Source organism: Somniosus microcephalus, chromosome 14, assembly GCF_052327205.1.
Source record: "Somniosus microcephalus isolate GS21.2 chromosome 14, FLI_Smic_1.0, whole genome shotgun sequence".
Taxonomy (NCBI): Eukaryota; Metazoa; Chordata; class Chondrichthyes; order Squaliformes; family Somniosidae; genus Somniosus; species Somniosus microcephalus.
Genome location: NC_141000.1, coordinates 1,514,756 through 1,541,967, shown reverse-complemented (window position 1 = coordinate 1,541,967; position 27,212 = coordinate 1,514,756). Strand labels below are relative to the sequence as shown.

The 27,212-nt window shown below is 49.3% G+C and overlaps 1 protein-coding gene across 2 annotated transcripts in view; it reads left to right on the top strand.

Annotated features, from left to right (window-relative positions):
- The window catches only part of epsti1 (epithelial stromal interaction 1), a 157,157-nt gene extending 138,839 nt beyond the window's left edge, over positions 1-18,318 (top strand). For both annotated transcript variants that reach the window (XM_086006113.1, XM_086006112.1), the window contains 5 exons: positions 2,139-2,232; positions 4,047-4,130; positions 6,796-6,869; positions 12,095-12,309; positions 15,092-18,318. In XM_086006113.1, coding sequence (XP_085862239.1) covers positions 2,139-2,232; positions 4,047-4,130; positions 6,796-6,869; positions 12,095-12,309; positions 15,092-15,219 — 595 coding nt within the window. In that variant the 3' untranslated portion in view covers positions 15,220-18,318. The remainder of the gene's footprint in view (positions 1-2,138; positions 2,233-4,046; positions 4,131-6,795; positions 6,870-12,094; positions 12,310-15,091) is intronic.
- Positions 18,319-27,212: the final 8,894 nt, after the last annotated feature.

Here is a 27,212-nt window from a genome sequence, read left to right as displayed (position 1 = left end):
AGACTGTCGGAGCAGTGACTGCCTGTAGACGGGACTGGAGACCTTCAGTGGGTTTCCAGTTGAGGACATGCAGTGGTTTAGCTGGAATATCCGTCAACTCTGGGCTCGAGAAGTCCGTCCCCACTTGCAGCAACTTAGGGCAATGGGTAGAAACCTACTGCACCATTGCAACTCTAGTCATTACATTTTTATTTTTCTCAGTTATATGTCCAATGGAATTATAGGAATTACAGGACAGGAGACAGTTCGGCCCATTGTATCTGTGGCCGTGCAGCCTATTCAAAGCCCACCCACTACCGCCAGCTCAGCCCTCTGCCCAGGACAGTTAGTGCATGGCTGGCTACCATTCACTGTATACCCGGTAGGTCCAGTCACCTGAACTAATTCCAAGGTATTCGCTAGTTGCTGCCTCTGGGTCTCTGGTGTTATTTCTCTCACACACATTGGGATTCACTTTAAACCTGCCACCTGGGTGGAAGACTGGCATTGCAGATCGGCTGCTCGTTGTACAAACCGCCCGGTCATCATTTCCCGTTGTATCAAGGTTGAGTGGCATTGCAGGAACACAAACCTCATCAAAAAGGTACTTGCGCTGTTAAGATCCAGCCCTAACTTTCTGTGGCGAGTTTAATCGGCAATTAATGTGCAAATGTAGCAATTTCATGAAACTCACGGGGAGGTTGAGAGCGAGATACGGCGGAGCGGCACAAACCAGCCAGCAACTCGTGGCAATTCGCAACTCACGGGATATCTCTTCCTCGCCACAAGTAGTTGGGCGATTTACACACTAGGAACAGCGAGCACCATTAAACTCACTGTTATTTTGGCAGCAAATTCTGGGCCATAAGAATCCTGGTTCACCAAGTTGAACGTGCCCGGCCCGAGCCTCGAGAGCAGAGCGCCAGGCCCGAGCCTCGAGAGCAGAGCGCCAGGCCCGAGCCTCGAGAGCAGAGCGCCAGGCCCGAGCCTCGAGAGCAGAGCGCCAGGCCCGAGCCTCGAGTGCAGAGCGCCAGGCCCGAGCCTCGAGAGCAGAGCGCCAGGCCCGAGCCTCGAGAGCAGAGCGCCAGGCCCGAGCCTCGAGAGCAGAGCGCCAGGCCCGAGCCTCGAGAGCAGAGCGCCAGGCCCGAGCCTCGAGACCAGAGCGCCAGGCTCGAGACCAGAGCGCCAGGCCCGAGCCTCGAGAGCAGAGCGCCAGGCCCGAGCCTCGAGAGCAGAGCGCCAGGCCCGAGCCTCGAGAGCAGAGCGCCAGGCCCGAGCCTCGAGAGCAGAGCGCCAGGCCCGAGCCTCGAGACCAGAGCGCCAGGCTCGAGACCAGAGCGCCAGGCCCGAGCCTCGAGACCAGAGCGCCAGGCTCGAGAGCAGAGCGCCAGGCCCGAGCCTCGAGAGCAGAGCGCCAGGCCCGAGCCTCGAGAGCAGAGCGCCAGGCCCGAGCCTCGAGAGCAGAGCGCCAGGCCCGAGCCTCGAGACCAGAGCGCCAGGCTCGAGACCAGAGCGCCAGGCTCGAGAGCAGAGCGCCAGGCCCGAGCCTCGAGACCAGAGCGCCAGGCTCGAGACCAGAGCGCCAGGCTCGAGAGCAGAGCGCCAGGCCCGAGCCTCGAGAGCAGAGCGCCAGGCCCGAGCCTCGAGAGCAGAGCGCCAGGCCCGAGCCTCGAGAGCAGAGCGCCAGGCCCGAGCCTCGAGAGCAGAGCGCCAGCCTCGAGAGCAGAGCGCCAGGCCCGAGCCTCGAGACCAGAGTGTCGGAGGGTCGTACAGGCAGAGTCCTCGACTTTCCAGTTTGTGCGATCCCAGCTAGCGATGCCCCTTGCTGGGAGCTGTAGAAGTGGACAAGTTACCCTCGAGTTAGTTGTCAAGGTGGGAAAGTTCACCTTTAGTTTTGTGGACTGACTGTTGAGAGCATCTCTCCAAAGCTGTCATTTATTTTTATAATAATTAGGAGGATGCATTTAAAACATTAATTCCTGCATTCTAAACCTTTGCCTTTAGGCTTATTCACACTTGGAAATCTTGTCCATATTGGGAACAATACAGCCGATAGTATATTAGAAGTTGACTTGTCCCTTGGGTGTTTTGTGTTGCTTGTGTTCTCTGCAACTATCGAAGTGATGACTCATACACACCATGATCTAATGTCTTCACAGAGTAAACCAGCAGTTCCTTCAGAGGATAGATACCAACAGGTCCTACAGCCAGTCTCCCCTGCCTCCCAACTACCCAGTTCCAACTACATCCTGGGTAAGCACCTCAAGACAGAACATGTATTGTCCACAAACTGAGATCTCTCCCTCTGTCTCTCTATGGCTGGCTCTCTCTCTCTCTCTCTCACTCAGGAAGAACTGTTTTGGCTTTGGGCTGCTGGCAATTTTTCTCCTCTGAGATTATGAAATGAGCGATAATTTATCAGTTTGGATTCTCAGCCCAGAGCCCCAAGTAACGGGAGCAGATGTCTGGAATTTGGGCATGTGGGCAGTGATTGGCCATCCGCTTATTTATGCTAATGTACTCGTTTTACATTTCCGTTTGTCTGAAACAAATTAGTGTCTGTGTAAAACTAACGCACATAAACTGTACCAGTTGGAATTTCACCGCTTACAAGTAAAGGAATCAAGGATATTTTCCCACATCAGGTGGCAGGTATGTCCAGTGTGCCATGAACAAGCTATGGGGATCAGTGCTATGCTCAAGGAATGTTTCCTGAATGTTACGTACTTTGTTCTAATAGAACCATAAAGGTTTACAGCACAAAAGGTGGCCATTCAGCCCATTGTGTCTGTGCCAGCTCTTTGCCAGAACAATCCAAATCTAATCCCACTGCCCCGCTCTTTCCCGATAGCTCGGTATCTTCCTCTGCTTCAAATGTTTGTCCATTCTTTCCTTAAAAGATGCCTTAAAAATGTTCTTTACCTCAACCACACCCGGTGCCAAAATATTCCATCATCCAACAATCCTCTGGTGTTGTCATGTGTCATAGAATCACAGAATCTCACAGCACAGAAGGAGGCCATTCGGCCCATCGTGCCTGAGCCGACTCTTTGAAAGAACTATCCAATTAGTCCCACTCCCCTGCTCGTTCCCCATAGCTCCACAATTTTTATCTGTGGAGTCAGACAGTTGCTGTGTAATTAATTGTCGGTGATATCCTAGTATCTACTGGGATAGTCAACCAAACACAAACTATCAAACTCGGTGACGCATGCGACTGTCATAAGGTAGTTAATTTTTCTGTGTAGGTCATGGTGTCGCCCTTCTACATAGATACATAGAAGATAGGAGCAGGAGTAGGCCATTCGGTCCCTCGAGTCTGTTCCGCCATTCAATGCGATCATGGCTGATCATACAAACTCAGTACCCTGTCCCTGCCTTCTCCCCATATCCCTTGATCCCTTTAGCCTTAAGAAATATATCTAACTCCTTCTTGAATATATTTAATGAATTGTGAATATATTTAATGAATTCTGTTAATGTAAAAATCTTACGGCTGAAGTGTGCTTGCAAAATGAAATCTTGAGAGAACAGACAGAGCTCTTAAAACTTCAATGGTCCACAATGAGCAATAATATAACATCATCAGATACACAAATTGTCCAAAAGAGGTCAAAGGTCAGCTTCTTGGGGCCTACACCGGCTCCATTTTCCACGGGTTGGCCGGCTCCTTCGAGGACCTTGTAGCTCACTGGGTGAAACCCAGTAGCTTTGGTGCTGGTTGACTCCTCATCCCCTGTAGACACTCGGTGGCGCTGCCCAGCTCTGAACTGCTGGGTAACGTTACGTTGTGGAGACCGGCTGAGTCCAGGAACTTTCCCACATCTCTTCCCTCCACACCAATCATGTTGAAACAGCTGATGGTTTAAATCGGGCCGTGTGGCATTTGTACTCTTTTGATTTCTGATACTGACTTGATGAAGTGACTTGTACCTCCTCAGGCTCTTTTCATTGCCAGATGAATAAAGCTCTGGCCAAACAATTTTCTGGAGACAGTGCCCCTTTAACTGGGGGCCAAACGACGTCGGTGCAAAGAGTCACACTGGCTGTTTGTGTTTATACCTCAGGCCAAGAGCCACAACTACAGGGAGTCTCAGAGGGAGGCTGAACAGCAGAAACTACAGGAGCTGAAAGAGGAACAGAGGAAGAAGGTAATGGAGAACACAAAATCCAAACGCCCCACACCTTCAGTCCAGTGATAGCTTACTTACACAAAATGGAGAATAACTGCCCCCAAAAGTCCCTGTTGTGGGAGTTTCCCAGTTGCCTTGTAAAGAGTGGTTCTTCCCTCCACTGTAACACGTAAAGTGAGGGTCAGGGCAGGGACCTCCCTAAGCCAGATGTTCCTCGGGAAGGGGTCGCGGTGTAACTGGTGGGGGTGGCGTGCCGAGTGAGTGGAGACATATCGTCCTCCTTAAAGGCATCTGTGGGCCCACGTCCATCAGTCTAACATTTTCTCTTAATGTGCCCAGGTTGGCTCCCCTTGCTCAGAGGGCCATGATGTGTATGGGGTTGGGAAAGGGGCTGGGCCTAGACAAACCCCACCTCACCCTGGGACAGCTGGCAGAGTGGGTGGCGGGGGAGCAGACATGCTGTCATCCTGAGAGAGGACAGCAGGAGCCTCTCCCATGGAGCCAAGGCCACTCTCCGGGCTGGTGCCTCAGCATTCCTAGTGCTTTGCTGGAGAACAGAGTGCCACAGTGAGGTGACACTCTGATAGCCCCTGTCTACAGTTGCACCCTAAGCCAAGATGGCCGCTGTCTGAGCTTCCATGACAGTGGTCTTAACTGACCACTTGGTCCATGTTGGTGAGTGGTGTTGATGGAGCTGACCACTTGCTCCATGTTGGTGGGTAATACTGTGGTGTTGATGGAGCTGACCACTTGGTCAATGTTGGACAGAATGGTCTTCATGTTCTGCACGAAGCCTTGACACCGGTTGGAGCTGGACGCCTCATGCTCTGTGACATTGAGTAGGCTGCCCAGTGTTCCTACCAATTCCTGCTGTATGGCCAGCCGCCTCCTTCGGTAGGCTGTGCCCTTGAAGTCAATATTTGAGTCCTCTGCAGCAGAACTAGTACGCAATCACCCTCTGGCGAATTGGCACCTGTGGCGTACTGTTCCCCTGCCCTCGCTCCTGAACACTTGTGCCTGGATGTTCATTACATGAAGACCCCTCCTCCAACCGAGCCTCTACAGTACACGCGGTGCCAGGATCTGAGCTGAGATTGCCTGGCGGTGCATCTTCTGGCCTCCTGTTCCTGCATTGGCTCAGGGGATTCCACATCTTCAGCACCTGAAATGAAAGAGCAGACAAGAGTTAGATTGTGGTGTGAGGAAGAGCAGAGAGGAAGGAGTGGGTGTTGAAAGCATCTGCAGTTTGCCATACAACGTGTGTAGGGTGAGATAGAAGTAAGATGGGAAAAAGAGGATCAGGTAAGAAGAAACCCTGCACGATGTCTCCTCCAGTATTGCTGGTCGCCACGGCCACAACTCTCCCCCTGCCCATGATGGCTAGCAGTTTCCTCGAGGGGGCAGAGGGGCTCTTCCACCTCCAGTCCCGGCCAGCTGCCTCACATTGTGTGCCACCTCCTGAGGGCAGAGTGTGGGTGAGATTCTTGTGAGGGGTTTGGAGAATGTAGCTATCATGGTGGAATAGCTGATAGTGTGTGTGAGAGATGTGAGTAAGTGCTGGTTGTAATAGCGGTGAGGTGACTGTGGGAGAATGAAGTGAGGTGGGACGGGGGGTGGGGTGAATGCTGTCATTGTTTCATGAGTGAAGGTTTAAGTGATGCAGCTATGAGTAGAGAAAGACAGAAAGACTTGTATTTCTCCAGCGTCTTTCACGACCTCCAGACGTCCCAAAGCGCTTTAAAGCCAGTGAAGTACATTTTTGAGTGTAGTCACTGTTGTAATGTAGGAAACGCGGCAGCTAATTTGCGCACAGCAAGCTCCCGCAAACAGCAATGTGAAAATGACCAGATAATCTGTTTGTGATAAATATTGGCCAGGACATCAGGGATAACTCCCCTGCTCTTCTTCGAAATAGTGCCATGGGATCTTTTACATTCACCTGAGAGGGCAGACGGGGCCTTGGTTAATTGTTTCATCTGAAAGATGGCACCTCCAACAGTGCAGCACTCCCCTGGAGTGTCAGCCTAGCTTTATGTGCTCAAGTCCCTGGAGTGGGACTTGAACCCACAACCTTCCGACTCAGAGGCGAGTGTGCTGCCTACTGAGCCACAGCTGACACTGTCTTCATGAGAGCAGTGTTCTTACCTTGACAACTCGGGTAAGATCATTACATTTCTTCTGACACTGCAGCCACACCTCCTTGCATTGACGCTCTTGGCCCCCTCCTCCCATTGCGGTGAGATATGTGTTTGGAGGGCTGCCTGCCCCCTAGGGTGGGGTGGGGGAGAGTCTGTCCCTGCTCGTGTCCACTGCCTGGACCAAGGCCGCCAGTGCAGCATCTGAGAACCTCGATGCCTGTTCCCTCCCTCCTTCAGGCATTTCAAGCACAAGTTCCTCCTGCAGCCCAAAGGCACCTCCCCTTTAAGAGGTGCAGGCTGCCTTTACGTGACATCACAGATGCCTGATACCGGGCCCCCTGGATGGGTGTTCAGCCAGTGAGCAGCGTGGGTAGGGATAGCTGCATGTCGCCATGGTTGTAAATAGCAGGTAGCACGAATATTGCGTGCAGCCTCTCAAAGTAGCACGTGTAACATGAGCACGGGCTCGCTTAGATTTCTAGGCCTGCAGGTTCTGTAAGTGAAGGGTTTACTCCACATGCTAACACCGTGTTTCCGTTTACAAGGGTGATCTCTTAATGGAAAAGGAATCCCAACTGGCAGCCGAAAATCAAAAACGGCTTCAGGAAGAACACAGGAGGTATGTATTACACATTGTATAAAACTAACAAGTTGCAATATTCAGATATTCAGTAGTGAGTGAGGTCTGACCGTCACTCTGTGTAACTGTAGTAGTGAGTGAGGTGTTCCCGTCATTCAGCATGGATTTGTGAAAGGCAGGTCATGCCTGACAAACCTGATTGAATTTTTTGAAGAGGTGACTAAAGTAGTGGACAGGGGAATGTCTATGGATGTTATTTATATGGACTTCCAGAAGGCATTTGATAAAGTCCCTCATAAGAGACTGTTAACTAAGGTGGAAGCCCATGGAATTGAAGGCAAATTATTGACCTGGTTGGGAAATTGGCTGAGCGGCTGGAGACAGGCAGTAGGGATAATGGGCAGATACTCTAATTGGCAGGATGTGACTAGTGGTGACCCACAGGGATCTGTGTTGGGGCCTCAACTATTCACAGTATTTATTAACGACTTAGATGGCAGGATAGAGAGCCACATATCCAAGTTTGCCAATGACACAAAGATAGGCGGCATTGTAGGCAGTGTAGATGAAAACATAAAATTACAGAGGGATATCGACAGATTAAGTGAATGGGCAAAACTGTGGCAAATGGATTTCAGTGTAGGCAAATGTGAGGTCATCCATTTTGGACCTAAAAAGGATCGAACAGGGAACCTTCTAAATGGTGAAAGGCTAAAAACAGTGGAGGTCCAAAGAGACTCAGGGGTCCAGGGACATAGATCATTAAAATGTCATGAACAGGTACAGAAAATAATCAAAATTGCTAATGGAATGCTGGCCTTTATATCTAGAGGACTAGAATACAAGGGGGTAGAAGTCATGCTGCAGCTATACAAAGCCCTGGTTAGACCACACCTGGAGCACTGTGAGCAGTTCTGGGCACCACACCTTAGGAAGGATAGATTGACCTTGGAGGGAGTGCAGCGCAGGTTTACCAGAATGATACCCGGACTTCAAGGGTTAAGTTACGAGGAGAGATTACACAAACTAGGATTGTATTCCCTAGAATTTAGAAGATTAAGGGATGATTTGATCAAAGTTTTCAAGATATTAAGGGGAACAGATAGGGTAGATAGAGAGAAACTATTTCCGCTGGTTGGGGATTCCAGGACTCGGGGCAGAGTCTAAAAATTAGAGCCAGACCTTTCAGGAGTAAAGTTAGGAAACACTTCTACACACAAAGGGTGGTAGAAGTTTGGAACTCTCTTCCGCAAACGGCAATTGATGCTGGGTCAATTGTTAATTTTAAATCGGAGATTATAAGAACATAAGAATTAGGAGCAGGAGTCGGCCATTCGGCCCTTCGAGCCTGCTCCGCCATTCAGTAAGATCATGGCTGATCTTCGACCTCAACTCCACTTTCCTGCACTATCCCCATATCCCTTGATTCCCTTAATATTCAAAAATCTATTGATCTCTGCCTTGAATATACTCAACGACTGAGCCTCCACAGCCCTCTGGGGTAGAGAATTCCAAAGATTCACCACCCTCTGAGTGAAGAAATTTCTCCTCATCTCAGTCCTGAATGGCCCTTATCCTGAGACAGTGACCCCTGGTTCTAGACTCCCCAGCCAGGGGAAACATCCTCTCTGCATCTACCCTGTCAAGCCCTGTAAGAATTTTGTCTGTTCCAATGAGATCACCTCCCATTCTTCTAACCTCTAGAGAATATGGCCTAGAAATTCAGTGGCCTGCGCCACCAGTTTGCGCCCAAAGAGGGCTTTTGCGCCACTGTCCAAACCTACCGCGATATTTAGCGGGGCGCTAATGGCGGCGTTAACCTGTAGCGCTGCGCTGTCACCGATGACGTCATCGGTGTGCGCAGCGCCCCGCTATCGCCCCGCTGGCCATATTTGGTCGCTGCCGCCTCCTCCGCGCCGGCCGCAAACAGCGACCGGTACACAGGGGCCTACCTGTGCCGGTAGTGGGGCGAGTTAAGGTGGAGGTGCGGCCGGCCGCTTTTTCGGCGGCCGCCTGCCCGCACCTCCATCCCCGGCCTCCTACACCCCCCCCCCGCGGCATTGCCGGCTGTTTCCCGAGAGCCCGGCACTTCTCCTTGGTGCCGGGCTCATTTGCCGGCACTCGCGAGCGGGGATCGCGCTGTTGCAGGCACCTCCCCCTTAACGGTGGGAGGAAGGCCTGCAGTACCGCAGGCTGCCGTGCCGCAGCGGGTGGCGCTGCGGCACTTTGCATGCCGATATTCAGTTTCAGCGCCCCAAGCAGGGCGCCGAAACCCTTGTTTAGCGGCCAGCTTCCACTTGGGGCGCTGAAACTGAATATCCCGCTGGCGCAAGTGGCTCCGCGCGCAGCGGTAATTCCGGCGCCCAGGCGAGCTGGGCGCCCCAAACTGAATTTCTAGGCCTATAGGCCTAGTCTACTCAATCTCTCCTCATAGGACAATCCCCCCATCCCAGGAGCCAGTCTGGTGAACCTTCGTTGCACTCCCTCCATGGCAAGTATATCCTTCCTTAGGTAAGGAGACCAAAACAGATGATTGCAGATGATACTAAAATCGGAGGTGTGGTTGATACGGAAGAAGGAAGCTGTAGACTGCAGGAAGATATCAATAAATTGATCAGGTGGGCAGAACAGTGGCAAATGGAATTCAATCCGGAGAAGTGTGAAGTAATGCATTTGAGGAGGGCTAACAAGGAAAGGGAATACACATTAAATGGTAGGACACTGAGAAGTGTAGAGGAACAAAGGGACCTTGGAGTGCATGTCCACAGATCCCTGAAGGTAGCAGGCCAGGTAGATAAGGTGGTTAAGAAGACATACGGAATGCTTGCCTTTATTAGCCGTGGCATAGAATACAAGAGCAGGGGGGTTAATGCTTCAACTGTATAAAACACTAGTTAGGCCACAGCTAGAGTACTGCGTGTAGTTCTGGTCACCACATTACAGGAAAGATGTGATTGCACTAGAGAGGGTACAGAGGAGATTTACAAGGATGTTGCTGGGAGTAGAGAATCTTAGCTATGAGGAAAGACTGGATAGGCTGGGTCTGTTTTCCTTGGAACAGAGGAGGCTGAGGGGAGACCTTATTGAGGTGTATAAAATTATGAGGGACCTAGATAGAGTGGATAGAAAGGACCTATTTCCCTTAGCAGAGGGGTCAAAAACCAGGGGGCACAGGTTTAAAGTAATTGGGGAAAGTTTTAGAGGGGATTTGAGGGGAAATTTCTTCACCCAGAGGGTTGTGGGGGTCTGGAACTCACTGCCTGAAAGGGTGGTAGAGGCAGGAACCCTAAGCACATTTAAAAAGTACTTGGATGTGCACTTGGGATGCTGTAACCTGCAGGGCTACGGACCAAGAGCTGGGAAGTGGGATTAGGTTGGATAACTCTTTGTTGGCCAGCGCGGACACGATGGGCCGAAATGGCCTCCTTCCGTGCTGTAACTTTCTATGATTCTATAAAAACTGTGCACAATACTCCAGGTGTGGTCTCACCAGGGCCCTATATAATTGCAGTAAGACGTCGTTACTCTTATACTCAAATCCTCCTGTAATAAAGCCCAACATACCATTTGCTTTCCTAATAGCTTGCTGTACCTGCATGTTAACTTTCAATGATTCGTGTACAAGGACACCCAGGTCCCTCTGAACACCAACATTTCCCAATCTCTCACCATTTATAAAATACTCTGCTTTTCTATTTTTCCTACCAAAGTGGATAACTTCACATTTCTCCACATTATATTCCATTTGCCATGTTCTTGTCCACTCACTTAGCCTGTCTACATCCTTGAAGCCTCCTTGCATCCTCCTCACAACTTACATTCGCACCCAGCTTTGTATCATCAGCAAACTTGGATATATTACATTTGTTCCCCTCATCCAAATCATTGATGTAGATTGTGAATAGCTGAGGCCCAAGCACTGATCCTTGCGGTACCCCACTAGTTACAGCCTGCCAACCCGAAAATGACCCATTTATTCCTACTCTGTTTTCTGTCCATTAACCAATCCTCAATCCATGCTAGTATATTACCCCCAATCCCATGAGCCCTAATTTTGTTTAATAACCTCTTGTGTGGCACCTTATCAAATGCCTTCTGAAAATCCAAATACACCACATCCACTGGTTCCCCCTTATCTAGTCTGCTAGTTACAACCTCAAAAAACTCTAACAGATTCGTCAAACACGATTTCCCTTTCATAAATCCGTGTTGACTCTGCCCAATCCTATTATTATTTTCTAAGTGCCCTGTTAACACGTCCTTAATAATAGATTTTCCCTACTACTGATATCAGGCTAACTGGTCTGTAGTTCCATTTTCTCTCTCCCTCCTTTCTTAAATAGTGGGGTTACATTTGCCACCTTCCAATCTGCAGGAACCGTTCTAGAATCTATGGAATTTTGGAAAATGACAACCAATGCATCCACTATCTCTACAGCCACCTCTTTCAAAACCCTAGGATGTAGGCCATCAGGTCCAGGGGATTTATCGGCTTTCAGTCCCATTAATTTCTCCAGTACTATTTTTTTTACGAATACTAATTTCTTTCAGTTCCTCATTCTCGCTGGAGCCTTGGTTCTCTACTATTTCCGGGATTGATAGCTTTCTGTTAATCAAAGGTATTAAGGGATATGGGCCAAAGGGTATATGGAGTTAGGTCACAGATCAGCCATGATCTCATTGAATGGCAGAACAGGCTTGAGGGGCTAAATGGCCTCCTCCTGTTCCTATATGTAACTGTAGTAGTGAGTGAGGTGTGCCTGTCACTCTGTGTTACTGTAGTAGTGAGTGAGGTGTGTCCGTCGCTCTGTGTTACTGTAGTAGTGAGTGAGGTGTGTCCGTCGCTCTGTGTTACTGTAGTAGTGAGTGAGGTGTGCCCGTCACTCTTGTGTAACTGTAGTAGTGAGTGAGGTGTGCCCGTCACTCTGTGTAACTGTAGTAGTGAGTGAGGTGTGTCCATCGCTCTGTGTTACTGTAGTAGTGAGTGAGGTGTGTCCGTCGCTCTGTGTTACTGTAGTAGTGAGTGAGGTGTGCCCGTCACTCTGTGTTACTGTAGTAGTGAGTGAGGTGTGCCCGTCACTCTGTGTTACTGTAGTAGTGAGTGAGGTGTGTCCGTCACTCTGTGTAACTGTAGTAGTGAGTGAGGTGTGCCCGTCGCTCTGTGTTACTGTAGTAGTGAGTGAGGTGTGTCCGTCGCTCTGTGTTACTGAGTTGATGTGCAATATGAATGGTTTTTAGTTTCATTTTTCTCTCTCTCCTGAAAGGAAAAACAATGCTTTTTTGGATAATCTAGAAAAGAGACGACAGACGGGTGAGGATTCCCATCGCTTTTCTCCTCTTTCATCTGATGAGGAGAGCTTTGAACGTGACACCAAACAGTATGTCGCTGCATCGACCCTTTCTGAAGATCTGAAGGTGGAAGAGCAAGATGGTGATGGGGCCATGATCGGAGATACAACCTGCAGAGGCTCTCCTGAAGGTAATGGATCGTTTCAAACAATATAAACCACCAGTACCAACAACGTTATAAACAGCCTTGTTAGCCACCATTTTGCATAGCAATATAAAGCACCATTTTAAGGTGGAAGTAGAGGATCTTTGTGATGGAGAGGGTATGGGATTGGAAGCTCAGCTCGAGGCCACATAGGAATCCAAGGTGGCGAACAGTTTGTTTCAGCTGTGGATGAGGATAAAATCGATGATGAGGGAACAGCGATTGTGACGGGGCCTAAGACAATGGCTTTGGTCTTCCTGGTGTTTAACTGGAAGAAATTGCGGTTCATCCAGAACCGGATGTCGCACATTACAGTCAGTGAAGGGTTCAAGAGGAGTGGTGGAGAGGTAGAGCTGGGTGTTGTCAGCATTCATGTGATATCTGACCCCATCTCTGTGGCTAACGTCACCAAGGGACAGCGTGTAGATGATTAATAAGAAGGGGGCAAGGATAGAACCTTGGGGGACTCTAGGGGCAACGGGACGGGAGGAGAAGCCATTTCTGAAGATTCTCTGGCTACAACTGGATAGGTAAGAATGGAACCAGGTGAAGGCAGTCCCACCCAGCTGGACAACAGAGGAGAGAAGGCGGAGGAGGATGGAGTGGTCAACTATGTCAAAGGCTGGAGACAGGTCGCGAAGGATGAGGAGGGATAGTTCTCCATGGTCACAATCACATAGCACGTCATTTGTGACTTTGATAACAGCCGTTTCAGCAATGTGGCAGGGGTAGTAAGTAACCTGATAGGAGACGTTCAAGCAGAGAGTTGCAGGGAAGATGGGCACAGAGTTGGGTGGAGACAACACGTTCAAGGAGTTGACAGGAAGGAAGGGCTGGAGATGGAGCATGGAGCGAGGGGTCGTGGGTGAGTTTTCTGAAAAGAGGGACAATGAGGGAGATGCTGAAAGGGAGGGAGACAGTACGTGAGCAAGCGAGCCTTTTAGAATATCAGCAGGATAAACCACCATTAGAAACAGACTGTAAACCACCATTAGATAGACATTAAACCACCATTAGAAACCGACTGTAAACCACCATTAGAAACCGACTGTAAACCACCATTAGAAACCGACTGTAAACCACCATTAGAAACAGACTGTAAACCACCGTTAGAAACAGACTGTAAACCACCATTAGAAACAGACTGTAAACCACCATTAGAAACAGACTGTAAACCACCATTAGAAACAGACTGTAAACCACCATTAGAAACAGACTGTAAACCACCATTAGAAACAGACAGTAAACCACCATTAGAAACAGACAGTAAACCACCATTAGAAACAGACTGTAAACCACCATTAGAAACAGACTGTAAACCACCATTAGAAACAGACTGTAAACCACCATTAGAAACAGACTGTAAACCACCATTAGAAACAGACTAAACCACCATTAGAAACAGACTGTAAACCACCATTAGAAACAGACTGTAAACCACCATTAGAAACAGACTGTAAACCACCATTAGAAACAGACTGTAAACCACCATTAGATAGACTGTAAACCACCATTAGAAACAGACTGTAAACCACCATTAGTAACAGACTGTAAACCACCATTAGAAACAGACTGTAAACCACCATTAGAAACAGACTGTAAACCACCATTAGAAACAGACTGTAAACCACCATTAGAAACAGACTGTAAACCACCATTAGAAACAGACTGTAAACCACCATTAGAAACAGACAGTAAACCACCATTAGAAACAGACTGTAAACCACCATTAGAAACAGACTGTAAATCACCATTAGAAACAGACTGTAAACCACCATTAGAAACAGACTGTAAACCACCATTAGAAACAGACTGTAAACCACCATTAGAAACAGACTGTAAACCACCATTAGAAACAGACTGTAAACCACCATTAGATAGACTGTAAACCACCATTAGAAACAGACTGTAAACCACCATTAGAAACAGACTGTAAACTACCATTAGAAACAGACTGTAAACCACCATTAGATAGACTGTAAACCACCATTAGAAACAGACTGTAAACCACCATTAGAAACAGACTGTAAACCACCATTAGAAACAGACTGTAAACCACCATTAGAAACAGACTGTAAACCACCATTAGAAACAGACTGTAAACCACCATTAGAAACAGACTGTAAACCACCATTAGAAACAGACTGTAAACCACCATTAGAAACAGACTGTAAACCACCATTAGAAACAGACTGTAAACCACCATTAGTAACAGACTGTAAACCACCATTAGAAACAGACTGTAAACCACCATTAGAAACAGACTGTAAACCACCATTAGAAACAGACTGTAAACCACCATTAGAAACAGACAGTAAACCACCATTAGAAACAGACTGTAAACCACCATTAGAAACAGACTGTAAATCATCATTAGAAACAGACTGTAAACCACCATTAGAAACAGACTGTAAGCCACCATTAGAAACAGACTGTAAACCACCATTAGAAACAGACTGTAAACCACCATTAGAAACAGACTGTAAACCACCATTAGATAGACTGTAAACCACCATTAGAAACAGACTGTAAACCATCATTAGAAACAGACTGTAAACCACCATTAGAAACAGACTGTAAACCACCATTAGAAACAGACTGTAAACCATCATTAGAAACAGACTGTAAACCACCATTTTCACAACAATTTGTGTCGTGCTCGGTTGTACTGACAGAACAAAGTCAGTCCTGGTCACTGCTACAGAAAGATTTACGCGATGGATTTACCAAGTTCCTTTCTCCACCCCTGTTGGGTTTTGTTAAACAGGTTCTTGTTACCAGTGGGATCTGATGAAGCTGCAGTCCTTCTTCCCTGAGTACGAAGCGACAGTCCTTGAGGAACTGCTGCTGCAGTGTGATGGAGACTATGAGAGGTTGACTCAGCTGTTGCAATGAACAACTTGGAATCCATCAGAATGATTTGGACGACAGGACTTTTTCTGTAATAAAAACAGAAACCTCAGCCGGCCGGCCAACCTCTGCCTGCCCCTCCGCACAGCACTCTTTAGATTTGTACTAAATTGCATTAGCTGTTGACAGAATTTTTATTTGGTTATTGAGTTGAGATAATAATGCACATCTTCTGTGTCATAGGAACAGGAGGAGGCCGTTCAGCCCCTCGAGCCTGCTCTGCCATTCAATTAGATCGTGGCTGACCTCTACTTTAATCCTATTTTCCCGCCTTTGTCCAATCCTTTACCCAACAAACATCTACCAATCGGGAATGCCCTCACCTGCTGCTCGTGGGTATTGGAACACCATGGGCAGCACGGCTGTAGATGTTTCAATCCCACTTGGTGCTAAGCAAAGACTCAGAAAATCTAGGCTGCCAAATTCTGTAAGCTGAACCTGAAGCCACAGTCAGTTTTAGAAAGTGTTTTCATTACTGAGTAATGTCTTCAGTTGCAGGAGTGTTGGATGAGAAAGTCCAAGATTGAATGGGCCGTTCTCATGTGCACATTGAAATATGGAATATCGGTGGTTTTAAAAACAAATAGCTTGAAGATACATTTCATCCAGAACTGGTTTCTGTTTGACTTTACCCATTCATTATTTTTGTTTTGTTCTCATTTAAGTATTTTGGTCCGGTTTTCACAATGGGCTCGTTTCATGAATCAGCTCTGCTGGTGCACAGTTTTGTACAACAGGCGACCTTATCAGGAATACAAAAGCAAAATACTGCGGATGCTGGAAATCTGAAATAAAAACAGAAAATGCTGGAAATACTCAGCAGGTCAGGCAGCATCAGTGGAAAGAGAAACAGAGTTAACGGCTCAGTTCTGACGAAGGGTCATCGACCTGAACTGTTAACTCTGTTTCTCTCTCCATAGATGCTGCCTGACCTGCTGAGTATTTCCAGCATTTTTTGACCTTACCAGGAATCCAGGCAGGGTGGGCAGTCAGTCAGTCTGCCCTCGCACAATATTCCATCCGCAAAAACACACAAGAACGCGCTGAGCTCGTGGCTGAATTTCAAGGCATATGCAGTTTGTTTTGCAGTAACAGTTCACCCATTCAACTGCTAGGGTCTGAAAATTGGAAGCAATTCTCCTCCTTTCCCAATGACATTGTAACACATTGGGATTTTTATCTATTGGGACTGGACACGATTTTGGTTTAACTTATGCTATGCTTTTGCAATGAATTTTTCTATCAGTTCACAAAGGATTAACTCCTGGAGAAATACAAGCCATCTAGAATGTTGATTAGCAGGAATATCGGATGAATATTGTGTACTCCTGCACAATTTGCATGTGTGACAATGGGAAGTGATTAAGCATATCGCATAGCAGTTCACACATACAATGCAAGAATGGTTTTAATTCAATACACTCACCGGGGTGGGGAGGGCTCCGACTAAACATATCACGTAGTTGCCATAACTCCCAGTCAAGAGAGGGTTTCTCATTCAAGGTGGCAACTTTGGAGAGCGTAGCTATATAAACCTCAATACGAAGAGCTGAAGGAACAATCTCTAATAACAACAGAAAATGCTGGAAAAACACAGCAGGCCAGGCAACATCCGTGGAGAGAAATTAGAGTCAACGTTTCGGGTCGAAACCCTTTTTCAAAACTGGAAAGGAAATAAAACAGATCGAAGTCAGGGCTGCGATAGAACAAAAGAAGTAAAAGAGACATTAAGAGGTATTCAAAACCAGACGAGATGGTGATAGGACAGTGGAGACAAAAGACAGCTCAGATTAGGTGTGAAGTGTACTGGCAGGATAAGAGACAGCTGCCATGTGGGAGAGAGAAAAAAGGAAAGGGGGGGGGAGGGAAAACCCAAAACAAAGGGGTGGAAAAAAATATAAGTAAAAATGTAATGGGGGCCGAGGTTATGATCTGAAATTGTTGAACTCGATATTGAGTCCGGAAGGCTGCAAAGTGCCTAATTGGAAGATGGGGTGCTGTTCCTCGAGTTTACGTTGAGCGTCCGTGGAACAATGCAAGAGGCCGCGGACGGTGAGGTCCGAGTGGGAATGGAGCGGTGAATTAAAATGACAGGCGACCGGAAGCTCGGGGTCACCCTTACGGACTGAACGGAGGTGTTCCGCAAAGCGGTCACCCAATCTGCGTTTGGTCTCCCCAATGTAGAGACCGCATCGTGAGCAGCGAATACAGTATACTAAATTACAAGAAGTACAAGTAAATCACCGTTTCACCTGGAAGGGGTGTTTGGGGCCCTGGATAGTGGGAAGGGGGGAGGTGTTACATCTCTACCCTGAACAATACCCTCTCTCTGAAGACATTCCTCAAGGGCAGCCAAAGAGACAGAGAGGTAGCACTTTCCCTCCAACCAGTGAGGGAGCCAAGGAGACTGCAGGCCGAGGTATGACACTTGTGATCTCTAAGAACAAAGGTCAGTACCAGTCAGTTCAGAGGCAGCTAACTTGTAATGTAAGTTCGGCCAGGAATGGAGGGGCAGAGTCACATTTGATCAATTTTCCTCAAGATTGTAGAGAGCAGAGTGCATGATGGAGTAGATTATCTGTGGAGGGAGTGACCTTAGCTAGTTCTCTATTCACTTGTGTTCTAATTATGAGGGCATTATACTTTGATCACAATATTGTGAATGATGTGGTATTTGGATGTAGTCAAATGAAAGATATTTTAATAAAGGTTTAAGTTCAGGAATGTGCCTGAATCTTAAGGGGATTTTGTTTGGGACCAGGTGCGTGAATATCTGTCATCCAAGAGGTTCATCATGGAGGTGCATATCCCAATCATACTTTGTGGTAAACCACTTTTATCGTTACACTATAGTTATCACTGTTGTATTGTTATCACCGTTATCACTGTTGTATCACGATATGAGGTCGCCTCTTGTCGCGCTGTTATACCTGGGCTGACCACCTCCGACTCCGCCCATGGCTCCACCTACCTGCCCAGGTATAAAGGTAGTCGACTGGCTGGTATTCCTCCTTGTTGGACCCGATCACCCACGAGGGTGGGCTCTGTTATTTAGTCAATAAAAACCTTTAGTTACGTTCCTAACTCGTCGCTTTTTATTGGACGAATTGATAGGTATATCAATTTTATTGACTAAATTTTTAAAGATGTCTACTACTGGCCAGCCAGAAGCCCTCCCAGAAGCACAGCCACAGCAGCTTTCAGACACCGGGCTACACCAGCCACACCAGCCGGCTTGGCTGCAAGCCCTCAAACCACCGTACCTGGATCTAAACCCACAGGCAGCAAACTCAGCCCTCAACTTCAAACACTGGCTGGACTGCTTCGAATCCTACCTGGAAGAATCCGGCGCCCCGCAGAGATCCAAACTAAGACTTCTGAACGCCCAAGCGAGCCCGAGAGTATACGCACTCATCCAGGATATGACTACATACGAGGCCGCTATCAACCTACTGAAACAGCAGTACCGCAGCCCGGTAAATTACATGTACACCAGGCACCTCCTAAGATCCCGCCCGCAACAGCCAGGAGAGTCTGTAGCTGAATTTTTACGGGCGCTAAGAGCACTCGGCAGGAACTGTGACTTTAAAGCGGTGACGGCTGTTGAAAATACGGAAGATAATATCCGCGATGCCTTTGTGAAAGGCCTACGGTCCGACTACTCACGGCAAAGACTGCTTGAAGCTAAAGACCTGGACCTGGACAAAGCTGAAGCCCTCGCTCTCTCCCTGGAGGTGGCCCATCAGGACCAGGAGGCGTTTTCCAGGTACTGCTCGCGACCCTGGGACTCGGGCCCGACCCCTACCGCAATACCCTTCGCAGCGCCGCCCCCGGGACCTACCTCAGCGTCGGCGTCCCGGACCCGACCGGGCCCGCCACCCCCGGTACCGGCTCCGACATCGGGCACCCGCGATCGGGCCGCCGGCTGCTTCTTTTGCGGCCAGGAGAAGCACCCGAGGTCGCGCTGCCCAGCCAGGAACTCTACCTGCGCAACCTGCAGGAAGAAAGGCCACTTCTCTAAGGCCTGCAGGAGCGGATCTTCAGAGGCCAGCAGTGCCTCATGCGAACTGTGGGGGCGGCCATCTTCTTTCACGGCAACTGAGGCCAGTATCCCCACACGTGAGTCATGGGGGTGGCCATCTTTGATCAAGGCAACCGACCCCAATAGTGCCTCATGTGAGTTATGGGGGCAGCCATCTTCTCCGCCATTTTGTCCTACCTCGTGGGAGACGCCATTTTACCCACCACGCCCGACTGCCACCGGGCCCCCGGACCCGACGACCGCCCCGCCCGCAGACGACAACGACTCGCTTACCTACACACTAGCCTCCGTCACTCTGGATCAAGCCCGCCCACACCACCTGTCCAAGTCGATGATGGACATCAAAGTAAACGGCCACGCCACGACCTGCCTGTTCGACAGCGGAAGCACGGAGAGCTTCATCCACCCAGACACGGTGAGCCACTACTCCCTCCCTGTCCTGCCAACGTGCAACCGAATCTCGATGGCATCGAGGTCCCACGCCACGGACATTAGCGGCTACTGTGCTGTGACCTTGTCGGTTAAGGGTACAGAGTATAAAAACTTTAAACTCCTCGTCCTCCCCCAGCTCTGCGCTGCCGTCCTACTAGGGCTGGACTTCCAATCCCACCTCCAAAGTGTAACCCTAGCATACGGTGGACCCCTCCCCCCACTCACAGTCGACAACCAGCGAAGGTTAAACCGCCCACCGCGTAACACCTGCAGCCTATCCACCCTCAAGGTGCCGCCACCTTCCCTGTTCGCTAACCTCACCCCCGACTGCAAACCCGTCGCTACCAAGAGCAGGCGGTACAGCGCTGGGGACAGAGCTTTCATTAGCTCTGAGGTGCAGCGTCTCCTGAAGGAGGGCATCATCGAGGGGAGCAACAGCCCCTGGCGTGCCCAGGTCGTGGTCGTTAAGACCGGCGATAAAAATCGCCTGGTCATCGACTACAGCCAGACCATAAACAGATACACCCAGCTGGACGCATACCCCCTTCCCCGCATATCTGACATGGTCAATCAGATTGCACAATACCGCGTATTCTCGACCATCGACCTTAAGTCGGCCTACCACCAACTCCCTATCCACCCCGAGGACCGCCAGTACACCGCCTTCGAGGCGAATGGGCGCCTATACCACTTCCTTAGGGTCCCCTTCGGTGTCACCAACGGGGTCTTGGTCTTCCAAAGGGAGATGGACCGGATGGTTGACCAGAACGGACTGCAGGCCACATTCCCCTACCTAGATAACGTCACCATCTGCGGCCGCGACCGGCAGGACCACGACGTGAATCTGGAGAAATTCCTCCGTACAGCCCAACGGCTGAACCTCACCTACAATAAGGAGAAATGTGTGTTTAACACCTCGCGCCTTGCCATCCTTGGCTGTGTAGTAGAGAACGGACTCATCGGCCCCGACCCCGAAAGAATGCGCCCCCTCATGGAGCTACCCCTCCCCCACTGCCCTAAGGCACTTAAGAGAACCCTGGGGCTCTTCGCCTACTATGCCCAATGGGTGCCCAATTATGCGGACAAAGCCAGACCCCTCATGAAGTCCACATCCTTCCCCCTTACGGAGGAAGCGTGCGCAGCCTTCTCCCTCATTAAGGGAGACATTGCCAAGGCCACTATGCACGCAGTGGATGAGTCCATCCCCTTCCAAGTCGAGAGCGATGCATCCGACTTCGCCCTAGCCGCCACCCTTAACCAGGAGGGGAGACCGGTGGCCTTCTTCTCAAGGACCCTACAGGGCCCTGAGATCCGACACTCGTCGGTCGAGAAGGGGGCCCAGGCGATTGTGGAGGCGGTACGACGCTGGAGGCACTACCTGGCAGGCAAACGATTTACCCTCCTTACCGACCAACGTTCGGTCGCTTTTATGTTTAATAACAAGCTGAGGGGCAAAATCAAGAATGACAAGATCTTGAGGTGGAGAATCGAGCTCTCCACCTACGATTATGATATCTTGTACCGGCCAGGTAAGCTGAACGAACCCCCCGATGCTCTGTCACGAATTACATGCGCCAGCGCGCAAAGTGATAGACTTCAGACCCTCCACAACGACCTCTGCCACCCCGGGGTCACCAGACTTTACCACTTCATTAAGGCCCGCAACCTGCCCTACTCCATCGAGGAGGTCAGGACCATAACCAGGAACTGCCAAACCTGTGCCGAGTGCAAACCGCACTTCTTTAGGCCGGACAGAGCAAGCCTGATCAAGGCCACCCGCCCCTTCGAGCGCCTGAGCATCGACTTTAAGGGGCCCCTCCCGTCCTCTGACCGTAATGTGTACTTCCTCAACATTGTTGATGAGTACTCCCGTTTCCCCTTTGCCTTCCCCTGCCCAGACATGACCAGTACCACGGTCATTAAATGCCTGAACGACCTCTTCGCCTTGTTCGGGTTCCCAAACTATATACATAGTGACCGGGGCTCCTCTTTCATGAGCGAGGAACTCCGTCAGTTCCTACTAGCGAGAGGTATTGCAGCAAGTAGGACCACCAGCTACAACCCCCGAGGGAACGGCCAGGTGGAAAGAGAGAACGCGACGGTATGGAAGGCCGTCATCTTAGCCTTAAAGTCTAAGGGCCTCCCAACCTCCCGCTGGCAGGAAGTCCTCCCGACAGCGCTGCACTCCATCCGGTCACTACTTTGCACTGCCGTTAACGCCACCCCCCATGAACGAATGTTTGTTTTCCCCAGGAAGTCGACTACGGGAACCACTCTACCAACCTGGCTGACCTCTCCGGGGCCCGTCTTGCTGCGAAAGCACGTGAGGGCCCATAAAACAGACCCCCTGGTCGAGAGGGTGAACCTCCTGCACGCCAACCCCCAGTACGCCTACGTGGCTTACCCAGACGGGCGGGAGGACACTGTCTCCTTACGAGACCTCGCACCCTCGGGCACTCCGGAGACACCACCTTTACCCCCCCCCACCACCCCCCCAATTCTAGCCCAGGTAGACGGCATGCCGGAACCCCACGAGCCTTCGCCGACCACGCAGACACCAGCACTAACACCGGATAATGCAGCACCGCCGCTGCGACGATCGGAGAGGCTTACGAGGCCTCCGGACAGACTGACATACCAGAACTGGTAGTACACTTCACCCCGCCGGACTCAAATCTAAACAAGGGGTGAATGTGGTAAACCACTTTTATCGTTACACTATAGTTATCACTGTTGTATTGTTATCACTGTTGTATCACGATATGAGGTCGCCTCTTGTCGCGCTGTTATACCTGGGCTGACCACCTCCGACTCCGCCCATGGCTCCACCTACCTGCCCAGGTATAAAGGTAGTCGACTGGCTGGTATTCCTCCTTGTTGGACCTGATCACCCACGAGGGTGGGCTCTGTTATTTAGTCAATAAAAACCTTTAGTTACGTTCCTAACTCGTCGCTTTTTATTGGACGAATTGATAGGTATATCATACTTTATTGGGTGTTTACATCCCAAAGTGCTTTACAACCAATGAAGTACTTTTTGAAGTGTAATCACTGTTGCAATGTTGGAAGCACAGCAGCCAATTTGCACACAGCAAGCTTCCACAAACAGCAATGAGATAATGATCGAATAATCTGTTTTTAGTGATGTTGGTTGAAGGATAAATATTGGCCAGAACACTGGGGAGAACTCCTCAGCTCTTCTTTGAAGCTCAGGGTCACGCTTGCAGATTGAACAGAGATGTTCAGCAAAGCGATCACCCAATCTGAGTTTGGTCTCCCTAAGGTAGAGGAGTCCGCATCGTGAGCAGCGAATACAGTATACTAAATTGAAAGAAGTACAAGTAAATCCTGTTCCACCGGGAAGTGGTGTTTGGAGCCTTGGATAGTGGGAAGGGAGGAGCTAAAAGGGCAGGTGAAATGAGCTCTTCCCCAGTGGTGCATTTTTACCTTCAATATTTTCTGGTCTCTTTCCATAATTACATTAAACCAAATTATGCTGTGGTCATTGTTAGCTCGGTGATTTCCTACTGGAAAACACTGGATTTGCCCTACTTATTTTACCAGAACCAAATCCAACGCTGCTTCTTTCCTTCTTGGACTGGAGACACATCGATCGAGAAAGTTCTCCTGTATACACATATCAGAAATTCCTCTCCTTCCCCACCCTTAGCACTATGTTTTTCCCAGTCTATATTAGGGTAATTAAAGTCTCCTAATATTACACTCTATTTTTGTTACAGACCTTTGAAATTTGCCAATAAATTTGCTCATCTATCTCCTCCTCACTGTTTGGAGCTGTATAAAAAAACTCCCAGCAATGTAACAGTTCCTCCTCTGTTCCTCAACTCAAGCCAAATAAATTCAGGTCGAGAACCATCGAGTATATCCTTTCTATTTAGAACTGTAACATCATCGTCAATCAATACTGCCACACACCCTCCCTCTTTCCTTCTCTATCATTTCTGAATACTTGGTAACCACGAATATTAAGAACTCATTCCTGACCCAGTTTAAACCATGACTCTGTTAATGTAGCTACATCATAATTCCATGTGGCAACTTATCCCTGCAGCTCACCAACCTTATTAGTTCCACTGTGGACATTGACGTACATACAATTTACTACCTCCTTCGTCACGCTTGCTATTTTCCTCAATCTGGTCCCTGCAATTTTTGGGATATTTCTAATTTTACTGCTGTTTATATCTTTCTGTCCTCCAATCTCATTTCTGCTATTTTCTGGTTCCCCTCCCCCTGCCAAATTAGTTTAAACCCTCCCCAACAGTACTAGTTAACCTCTCGGTGAGAACATTGGTCCCGGCTTTGTTCAGGTGCAACCCATCCATCTTGTTCTGGGGGACGGGGCACCTGTACAAGAATCTGAAACTTTCCCTCCTGCACCACCTCTCCAGCCACGCATTTACCTGCACTATCTTGCTGTTTTTATACTCACTAGCATGTGGCACCTGGAATAATCCTGAGATTACTGCCTTTTTGAGGTCCTGTTTTTTAATCTTTTTCCTAGCTCCTGAAACTCTGAACACTTTTTCTACCTATGTCATTGGTTCCAACATGAACCACGACTTCTAGCTGTTCCCATTCCCCTTGCAGAGTGTTCTGCACCCGCTCGGTGATATCCTTTACCCTGGCACCAGGGAGGCAACACACCATGCGGGAATCACATTTGCAGTTAGAAGGAAAGAAAGAATTGCATTTCTATAGCGCCTTTCGTGACCACCGGATGTCACAAAGTGCTTTACAACCAATGAAGTACTTTGGAGTGTAGTCACTGTTGTAATGCAGGAAATGCAGCAGCTAATTTGCACAGAGATGACCAGATAATCTTTTTAGTGATATTGATTGAGGGACAAATATTGACTAGGTCACCGAGGATAACTCCCCTGCAGAAATGCCTGCCTAGGCCCCATCTATCGAATCCCCTATGACTACTACTTTATGCCCATCATATTCCCAGTGAGCGACAGCTCACCGAAAAAAGTGGTCAAATTTCTCGGTACCCACCCTCCACCCCAGGGTCAGTGTGCTGGGCTGGGCTAGGCTTTTGATTGCTGCCATTTCCTCTCCTGAGCCAATATCATGGGCCCAGGGCAGCACCATTGCACACTCGTCCACAGGCAGGGCCTAGTGCTGGCAAAAAGGGGAAGACAGTGTAAAAGAGCCCCAGGCCTGAGGGGGCTCAAGGCCCTGAGAATCTGCCTTCAGGTCTCCTCAGCCTTCAGGGGTGGGGTGATCCTTTTTTATTTGTTTATGGGATGTGGGCATCGCTGGCAGGGTCAGCATTTATTGCCCATCCCTAATTGCCCTTGAGAAGGTGGCGGTGAGCCGCCTTCTTGAACTGCTGCAGTCTGTGTGGTGAAGGTAATCCCACAGTGCTGTTAGGGAGGGAGTTCTAGGATTTTGACCCAGCGACGATGAAGGAATGCTGATATATTTCTAAGTCAGGATGGTGTGTGACTTGGAGGGGAACTTGGAGGTGGTGGTGTTCCCATGCGCCTGCTGCCCTTGTCCTTCTAGGTGGAAGAGGTCGCGGGTTTGGGAGGTGCTGCCGAAGAAGCCTTGGCGAGTTACTGCAGTGCATCTTGTAGATGGTACACACTGCAGCCACGGTACGCCGGTGGTGGAGGGAGTGAATGTTTAAGATGGTGGATGGGGTGCCAATCAAGCGGGCTGCTTTGTCCTGGATGGTGTCGCGCTTCTTGAGTTTATGGAGCGGCACTCATCCAGGCAAGTGGAGAGTATTCCATCACACTCCTGACTCGTGCCTTGTAGATGGTGGAAAGGCTTTGGGGAGTAAAGAGGTGAGACACTCGCTGCAGGATACTCAGCCTCTGACCTGCTCTTGTTGCCACAGTATTTATGTGGCTGGTCCAGTTAAGTTTCTGGTCAGTGGTGACCCCCAGGATGTTGATGGTGGGGAATTCGGCAATGGTAATGCCATTGAATGCCAAGGGGCGGTGGTTAGGCTCTCGCTTGTTGGAGATAGTCATTCCCTGGCACTTCTGTGGTGCGAATGTTACCTGCCACTTATCAGCCCAAGCCTGAATATCGTCCAGGTCTTGTTGCATGCGGGCATGGACTGCTTCATTATCTGAGGAGTTGCGAATGGCACTGAACACTGCAGTCATCGGTGAACATCCCCATTTCTGACCTTATGTTGAAAGGAAGGTCATTGTTGAAGCAGCTGAAGATGGTTGGGCCTAGGACACTGCCCTGAAGAACTCCTGCAGCGATGCCCTGGGGCTGTGATGATTGACCTCCAACCACCACAACCTTTGTGCTAGGTATGACTCCAGCCAGCAGAGAATTTTCCCCCCGATTCCCATTGACTTCAGTTTTACTAGGGCTCCTTGATGCCACACTCGGTCAAATGCTGCCTTGATGTCAAGAGCAGTCACTCTCACCTCACCTCTGGAATTCAGCTCCTTTGTCCATGTTTGGACCAAGGCTGTAATCAGGTCGGGAGCTGAGCGGTCTTGGCAGAACCCAAACTGGGCATCAGTGAGCAGGTTATTGGTGAGTAAGTGCCACTTGAGAGCACTGTCGATGATACCTTCCATCACTTTGCTGATGATTGAGAGTAGACTGATGGGGCAGTAATTTGACGGATTGAATTTGTCCTTTTTGTGGACAGGACATACTTGGGCAGTTTTCCACATTGTCGGATAGATGCCAGTGTTGTAGCTGTACTGGAACAGCTTGGCTAGAGGCGCGGCTAGTTCTGGAGCACAAGTCTTCAGCACAATAGCCGGGATGTTGTCGGGGCTCATAGCCTTTGATGTATCCAGTGCGTTCAGCCATTTCTTGATATCACATGAAGTGAATCGAATTGGCTGAAGACTGGCTTCTGTGATGGTGACGACCTCGGGAGTAGGCCGATATGGATCATCCACTCGGCACTTCTGGCTGAAGATGGTTGCAAACGCTTCAGCCTTGTCTTTTGCACTCACGTGCTGGGCTCCACCATCATTGAGGATGGGGATATTCATGGAGCCTCCTCCTCCAGTTAGTTGTTTAATGGTCCACCACCATTCACGACTGGATGTGGCAGGACTGCAGAGCTTTGATCTGATCCATTGATTGTGGGATCGCTTAGCCCTGTCTAGAACATGCTGCTTCCGCTGTTTAGCATGCATGTAGTCCTGTGTTGCAGCTTTCCCAGGTTGGCACCTCATTTTTAGGTAAGCCTGGTGCTACTCCTGGCATGCTCGTCTACATTCCTATTGAACCAAGGTTGGTCACCTGGCTTGATGGCAATGGTAGAGTGAGGGATATGCCGGGCCATAAGGTTACAGATTGTGGTGGAATACAATTCTGCTGCTGCTGATGGCCCACAGCGCCTCATGGATGCCCAGTTTTGAGCTGCTAGATCTGTTCTGAATCTATCCCATTTAGCACGGTGGTAGTGCCACACAACACGATGGAGGGTGTCCTCATTGTGAAGACGGGACTTCGTCTCCACAATGATTGTGCGGTGGTCACTTCT